An 8,396-nucleotide genomic window follows, 5' to 3' on the forward strand; every position below is an offset into this window, starting at 1 on the left:
TTTTCCATTTTTCTATTTCCCTACAAATCTAACTCTATTAGAGACACAGCATGATTCACAGCAATTTGAAACTGGTGTTACTGACCACTGTATTTTGGAGGAAAGCATATAAAATGCTGAATTGTACACAGATGCAGTCACTTCAGATTTTGTTCGTTTACTTATGAAAAACAAAACTTTATTCTCTCATATTAAGAAACATTTACTTTTTTTTTAGAAGTTGGAGTTTGTTACTTTTTATCTATAAATATACTGTACTTTATATGCATATTAAAATAGCACACAACAAATAGCAGTAGGACAGTGTGCACGTTGTCAGTTATCTGACTATAGGCCACCGCCTCACTGCACAGGCTAAAAACATTCAGCCTAGAGACTGCATCCCATCAGCCCATCGCTTCCCAGCTGCGTCCACTCGCTGCCTTTCGCAGGGCAGCGGCACACTGGAGGCATCTTCTGAAAACAAGTCACCTACAAGACACCACCATTTCCTGCAGAAGGGGTTGCTCCTTCATCACCAGACACACAGGCCTCATCAGATGCAAAGGAAGAAAGGTTGAGGAGCACAGGGGAGGGATGTCAGCCAGAAACAGGCTGCTGCCACCCATTCAATGAACTAAAGTTGGACAGTCAGGTGTGAGGCTAATCAACCTGCTGTTCCATAATGTATAGGAAGCACTTGGATCAGGTAACAAGAGCACCCATGACCATGCCCTGTCAGAATTCGCTTGAGCACTGGGGAAGAGGGGCAGCTGGGAGTAGGCTGCATGAATTAATCTGGTATCGGTCTGGTCCTGACTGTTATCTTTTCTTCTCAAAATTACTGTGCAATAAATGCTGTACTTTAAGTCCTACAGCCAAATTAACTATCATACGCATAGAATGAATTCCTGAAATTCCCACAAAAAGCACCGACCATATTCTGTTCACGTAGAGTAATTTTCCTGTGACGTGTAGGGCCATGGTGTGCCAGCTTTACTTGTCACTGGAAGAAAGTGGACAGCTTACTTTGCCTGAAACGCTTGATTATCACCAATTTAAACATTTTTTTTAATTAGGAAAAATAGGCCTTCCAACGTTTAATGATGTTTTCATAGCCAAATTTCAAAGGCTTCAGCACAGTATGCATGGGTAGGCATAACCAATCTTTGCATTTCTTTCTCACAAGTTCAGAAAAAACCTTCTTCTATGATCAAAACACTCTTAATAGTGGGTACAGACAAGACAAAAAAACAAAATGGCCACCTGCTCTTTGGTTTTCATGATGATTAAGTCTGGCACATTTACAACCATCTCCCCTCCAACCTTTTCCCAGCTGAAAAATTATCCTGGATACATAGGTACAGAGAATGCAGCCATGCCCTCAGAGCCATATACACATCCAATACAAGTGTTTGGCTACAATTTCTGAAGCACTCCTTTTTTGGGCCAACCTTAATTCACACTCTATTTCTTTAAATTTCTACAAGGACAGGCAGACACTGACCAAGTCAAAGCCTTCCATGAAGTCTTTTCACCCATTGTTTCCAGTTTGCCTTAGAAAGAGACTGCCTCAGGAAAGGAGCTGTCTTTACTTGTCCTTGTAAAGCCCAGACACATTGTTGGCACTTCAGCCTGAAAAAGTTTCTGAAAATATTTTTATTTGTTCCATACAGAACAGAATGCTCCCTCTAAATGATGCATTTGTTCAGCTACAGTAACAAACTCTGCCAGCTCTGCTATCCTATTCCAAACTGCACACAGGGACACGGATGCATGCAGACTCCAATGGAGGACCTGGGAAGCAGAGGAAGAGGTGACTAGGAAGTGAAAACAACTGACACAGCTGAACCTGCACAGGAAGGTCTACACCACCTAAACTAAGTAAAACATTGCTCCTAGAAATAATTATCTAGTGAAATAAGAGCTGCTTCCAAGAAGTAGGGACTAGCATTATGATCTTTCAAGTCTCCAAAGAATCTGGAAAAGAGTTTTCGAACAGATTTTTCCAGGGCTAAGAAGGCAACCTCTACTTCAATTTAATGTTTTTTCTTTAAATAAATTTCAATTTATTCCTTTCATGTAAGACTAAAAAAATTACTTTGCTCAGTAGAAAAGAGACCTCTCAAAATTGAAACCACTTTTTAGTTTTGGTTTGGGCCACAAAAAGGGAAAGAATGATGGAAAACCAGGACAGTGTTTAGACTCATCTGTTGCATGTTATTTAAACACCAAATCCACCATTCACTCACAGGACACTGGCAGATGGTCACTTTTATACTAATAACTTCAGTATAAAAATTTTGCTTTTAAATTCATGTTAGAGACCATAGTATATTCAGTTAAACTAAAACAGTGCCCTTATTACGAACACCTCAGACAACACCTTCAACCTCTTTCAAAAGAGTTAACACCTGCTTTCAGAATGGGCTTCAATAATATTGCTTGCTACAAAGCTATAGATAATTTTGTCTTGTCAATACCTGCAGCTGGTGACATTTTCTAAAGCAAACAAGGCAGTGGGAGAGACACTGCTACCAAGTTGTTTGTTTGTTTAAAAAAGATCTGCTGACTCACTTGCATATATGTTGTACTGATTTACTACTGGTTCAGTTCATTAATCTCAAGCAGCTTTGCATTTCCCCATGCCTCATATAAACAGAACCTCTTCTATTTGGCTATTCTAATTAATATCATTACTTTCAAAGTAACACAGGAACAGTGATAAGCATAACAAAATAGGAGGGCATTGCATGCAGCAGATGATAAAATAACTCTAAAATGGAAGCACACAATTAATAATTGTCTTACCAAGATACAAAAAACATATTTAATTCTGTACTGAGAAGCAAAGAGGAGTCCACACATAATACTACTATACAAAATTATAACGAATCCTAATATAAACATTTAAAAAACCCTTTCAAGTAAAGGCCTAAGAGCACGATGTAGCTTAATGATTCTGTGATCTCAGGACACATTACAGACCTTCTCAAAGGTCTGAAACAATTTATAAGCTTATCATGCAGACAAGCAATCTCTTATCTAGATTATATAATGATCAAATTAAAGGCAAAACAGTTTTGATCCAATAATAGCTTACACTTATACTAGCATTAGATACAAAAGGGCAATTCTGATTGTTCTCTTGGCAATTCCATTACCAGCAAGCATTTTCATGTGCCATTTAACATGTAATTGGTTAAGCCAAATGAAATTAAAATTTGAGAAGTTTTTATTATAGAAATTTAACATTAATGAAGACATGGCCAAAAGCTGGCAAATTAAAAGTTCTGTCGTCTTTTCCATTACTTAATAACTTTTAATCACAAGAGGTATTACATTCAAACAAAAAGCTATTTTAACACAATGGTAATCTTTACCATACTGTTCAGAAGTATTAATTATTTTCCAAGAAGAAGAAACATAGGCACTGAATATTACTAAAGAATCAATTTAAGTGAAGGCTTTTCAGCTCTCTAACAAAATAAATGAGTAACACTAATCAAGATTTGCTTACATCACCAGCCTTACTACTATATTTTCATGATATTTTTGTCACAGACAAAGAATTTCACAATGTGAACTTTAAGAATGATGCATTATGCAAAACATATGCAGCTGACTTCAAACTGATGGTCCAAATGTATTTATTTTGCAGATTTAACCAGAGCAATTTATTTACCCTCCATTCCCAGAGGAATAAATTACTACTTCCATAAGTGAGAGGCGACAGGTGACAATGTACAACACATGTAGCCTACTTTTGCAAAGTAACAGATTAATTTGTTAGCCTTTTTAACCCTAGTTATTTACTTTTTATTTAAGCTGACTAGGAACAGATACACTATCAGCTGCTGCCTCTTGGCATTAAGGGCAATAACTAGTATCTCCAAGCAGCAACTTGTTAAAATACTCCAATTAAATGTCAAGAACAAGAACACATCTGTCCGTGTCTTGTACAATACCATTTCTGTCTGCAGGAAAAAAATTCACTTGAAAAATGGAGAATTCTTTGATAGTCTCAATTTTTATGTTTAAACGACAAAAAAATTCAACATTGTCAATATGTGAAATGGGATCAGTAACTTTGGACAGTAACTCTCAGGATCTAGCATTCAGAAGAAAAAAAATACTCCACTTGTTTTAGAGAAATCTTGAAATACTAAAGGCTGAAAAAGCTTTTCTTGTCAGCTAAAAACTGTCATATGAGAAATTAAATCAGATCTAACTAAAGGAGAGGCTCCTAAACCAGTGTGGATCAAGAGAAGTTCAACAGGTATCAGTGACATTGCAAGAGGAGAAAACCAGAATAAGGACTCCTCTAGATCAGGAAAACAGAAAGAACATTGCATAAACACAGAATGCGCCTTTCTCTGGTGACTTTACCAAAAATAAATTGGGCAATTGTATGACATCTTCATAGGCAGTGGTGCAAATTTCCCTAACATCAGCAAGTCCTCAGTGAGAATATAGCTGCTGAATATACTTAGTGTCTTTTTATGCTGTTATGTGAATAGAACTCACACAGACAATATCTGAGAATTTATGTAAAAGACTGATTGAAATGTTAAACTTACAGCTGTGGTAAATTTGGTCTAACAAAGGGATCGTTTTCTGCCCCATTCACAGCTTTATTTTTCCTCTGCTTGGGTTCAGAATTGGCAGATGGTGCCTGAGAATTATTTGTAGTTGGAGGCTTTCGCTTGGCCAGGAGCTTTCTTTGCCTTTCAATGTCTTCCCTTTGTTGATTCACCCATTCTTGCTGCCTGTAAACCCCAAAAAAAAGCTTTATTAAAGTGTCATCATTTTGCATTTTTTAAGGAATTATCTTTTTAACTGATAAAGCACTAAGAAATTTTTAGAAAACTTACTGTACATTTGAAAATGTTTTCTAGGAAAAAGAACAGCAATGTTCTTCATGAGGTGGAAAAAAATTTGCTCAAGTTTTGGCACAATTTACTTTTGAAATGTGTAGAGGGGTTTTTTTGTTTTGGGCTTTTGTTTTGTTTTAGAAAGTGTTACACATGATTTCTGCACTAGAAAAAGGAAAAAAATGAATCTGAGCTGGTGGATACCTTCTTTTATACCTTCAAAAAAAATGTAACAGAGTCAATAGAGAGTACTTGATTTTTATAGGCCAAATACTGAATTTGGTCTGACTCTTCCCAAATAAATAATCAGTTTTGTTCTATGGCAAACAAATACAGCTTTTAAGCAAAACACATATACAGATTGTTTTTAAGATTGTCTTAAAAAATCCAATGCCCTAGGCAATCACATAATGCTAAGATTACACATCGCCCTTCAAAAACTAAAATCTTGGTGAATTACATATATAAATATATATATACACACACATATATAAATCTCCAAAGACTGAATCAGACTTGTGAAATAACACCTTTTGAGGCATTGCATAATTATTTTACCACCATCTCTGATGGCCTCCCAGAGCTCTTTTCCTTGACCCCATCGCTGCTGAAATACCTGTTGCAGCAGCTCTTTTCCAGGTGGCTGCTTTCCCCCATGCACTTGCACTAGACCCTATCTGGAGCTGTCAGATTTGTCACTCCTTCATGGCACTGAGGAGCTGGCTGAAGAAGCTGTTAGAGTGATGGATGTGCAGGCAGCACCTATATGGCCAATGAGAAATTCACAGACCTCGGCTGCCCCAATGATCACCAGTTAGCTGCTTGAAAAAAATCACTGATTTAGTTTTGTATCTCTTTCTACCAGCTGAGCTGAATAACTATGTGCTGCTCATTTAGTACATTCATGCTTTTCTAAGGGTAGTTGAAATCAATCAAAACCAAACTGCCTTCTGAAAACAGCCAGCCTTAGTATTCTGTCAGCTGATTAAGGGAGTTCTGTACTGTATTCTCAGTTTTCAAAAGGAAAAGCAAAATACTACGTATGAAAAGCTCCAATCCTAGAACCTTAGTAATAAGAAAATCCACTAGAGGGAACTAACAATTAGTATTTTAAGAACATAGCATTGACTAACTTCACAAGATTTTGAAATGCAAAGCCATCTGTCCACTGTTCAGTAAATGAAGCACCATGACGAACTGTTGTAAAATGCCCCAGGCGTAATCTGTCTTGCATGCTCTTCTCTCTGCTTGCCAGCTTTTCCTGCGTGCTCTAAGAAAACAAAAAAATATTCATATTTAGTAATACTGAAGTGCTCAAAAAGTTAGAAGACTCAGGTTTTTTCCTCCAACAACTTTTAAGGGAAGGATAAAAGGGGAGTAGATGAAAATATCTTTAAATATTTTACTCCATATATTCTAACTTCTAGAAAACTCAAAACATCTGCAATTGTCAGAAATGGTATTAATCACCATTTGTGCACAAAAAAAAAAAAATCTGGGTTTAACTCAGTTTTCCTAAACAGTTTGCTGTTCTTCATAATTAAAAAACCATTTAATTTATAAATACAGCAAAACTGAGTATCAGCACCATATCATTAACATTATGTCTGTACATGCCTATTATACTAAATGAGCCTGTTCAGGTATCAGAAAGAGTGCACCTACTATACGTAGTCTGGAACCTCCCTTGACAGAGCATCTACATTGCTACTTGTACCAAACTCATTGAGCTCAGGAATCTCCACACAGGAATGCACCGCAGGTAGCAGGTACTGCAACCAGATAGTCACTTGCAGTAACAGAAGCAGATGCTCTTCTCAGAACCAGTCACTACTACCACGAGCAGCCTTGGGATGTGATAAATGACTGAGCCTGTCTAGTCTGCTTCAGCACAGGAAGAAAGAGCATTGTGAACACTGCTGATGAACACAAGCTTCTTTAATTGTTACAAATGCTTACTTCTTAAAAATCTACTACGGCCCAAAATCACACACACCCCCCTCCAAAAAAAAGAGAAAAAAAAAATAACTTGACAATCTTCATGCAAACAGACTTCTAGACTGAAAAGGATGCCTGCATGACCTTTCACAAAAAATGGCCTACGTGATACTCTCAGTCTGAAGGTGCCCCACCTAGCATCATGCTGAACAGATCTGATGCGTCTTTTCCCTGCACTCCCTTCATGCTGGAACTTAAAAAGGACTGTAATAAATTATTTATGGCATGCTAGTGAGGAAACTCTCCCTAATCCTCTAATGGATCAGTTTGTGCCTTAGTATCTGACAGCAGCATCTAGAGGCTAGCGTTAGGGAAGAGATTTGGCTGTTTACCTTAAACTTTTTTGCAGCCTAATTTGTAATAAGCTGATTTTCTATTCACTTTTTGGTTTCGTTTGTTTTGTTTTTAAATAAGCCTGTTTTAAAGAAGTGGGAGAGAAACAAAGTATCGTCCTTTAAGAAACTGCTGCTACTTTAAATATAACTGGCATTAAATTTGAAATAAATATTTCTTTCATAGTAGTAGGATTCAAGTGGTCACCTTCAATTCCTTGTTTCCATTTAATTCTGAGCTAACATAGTATTTTATCATTTTATGTCAAAAATTATCTCAGCCACTTAAGTATCCCACAAAGAGATTTTATCCATCTCCTCTTCACAATGGATTATGTTCAGAAATTTTTTCATCCACTGTAATCTTAGTCTTAAAAGTTTGTCCATAAAATCTGCCACATACTAAATTCTTATATTTTATGCTTTATCTGAATTACTCATTATGGGAAAACCCCTTTTAAATTAAAAAAGGTACATTTCCCATGATCTGAAAAAGGCTCAACATTTTATTTTGCCTATTCAGGCCTATAAAAACACTTACTGCCAGATTGGGACCATACCTATGAAATTTCAGTCTCAGACACTAATGTGAAGAAGTTAATGACAGAATCACAAGGGATTTCTACAGCACCCTCACAGTTTTTATCACAAAGATTTTACAAGCAGTAAACTCACCTTTTCAATTAGAAGCTTCTTGCTCATTGAAATACATTTGTTTAACCTTTCTTTATATTTTTCAAGTAGCTTTTGTTGTTCATCTATTTGTCTTCTAAGATCACAGTTAGCCTAATAAATATATACAAAATAAGTAAAGATATATTGAAACACTTTTTTTTTTTAATCAGCTGTCACAGAAAATAAAAATGTCTAGCTAAAAGAACTGGCAGATATATATATATATATATATATATATATAGGCAAAAATCTAAATTCACAGACCTATCCCAATCTGTAGAAAGATGCCTTGCTTCCCTTTTTATTTCCTTTACACTGAGCTGCATTCTGTATTATAGAGCATTCAACATAGAAATAATATATAAAAGCATCGTACTGATCATTTTTCCAGTTCTCCAGTGTTAAACTGAAAGTTTAATTTTAACTCCAGATTCTTTATATTTGATGTCTGAAGTCATGTGAAATCCTAATGCTTTTAATTTAAAAGGAAACAAAAAATTCACAATTATCTGGACAGGAATTTTAACAATTTCCCTAC

At 36.1% G+C, this 8,396-nt stretch overlaps 1 protein-coding gene across 1 annotated transcript in view; it reads right to left on the minus strand.

The window, feature by feature from the left end:
* The window catches only part of TLK1 (tousled like kinase 1), a 43,060-nt gene that overhangs the window by 18,991 nt on the left and 15,673 nt on the right, over positions 1-8,396 (minus strand). Inside the window, exons 8-10 of the mRNA XM_010169315.2 lie at positions 7,859-7,969; positions 5,987-6,123; positions 4,560-4,748 (exon numbers count right to left, since the gene is read on the minus strand). Of these exons, the coding sequence (XP_010167617.1) occupies positions 4,560-4,748; positions 5,987-6,123; positions 7,859-7,969 (437 nt within the window). The remainder of the gene's footprint in view (positions 1-4,559; positions 4,749-5,986; positions 6,124-7,858; positions 7,970-8,396) is intronic.

Source organism: Antrostomus carolinensis, unplaced genomic scaffold (assembly GCF_000700745.2).
Source record: "Antrostomus carolinensis isolate BGI_N321 unplaced genomic scaffold, ASM70074v2 scaffold5746, whole genome shotgun sequence".
In the NCBI taxonomy this organism is placed as follows: Eukaryota; Metazoa; Chordata; class Aves; order Caprimulgiformes; family Caprimulgidae; genus Antrostomus; species Antrostomus carolinensis.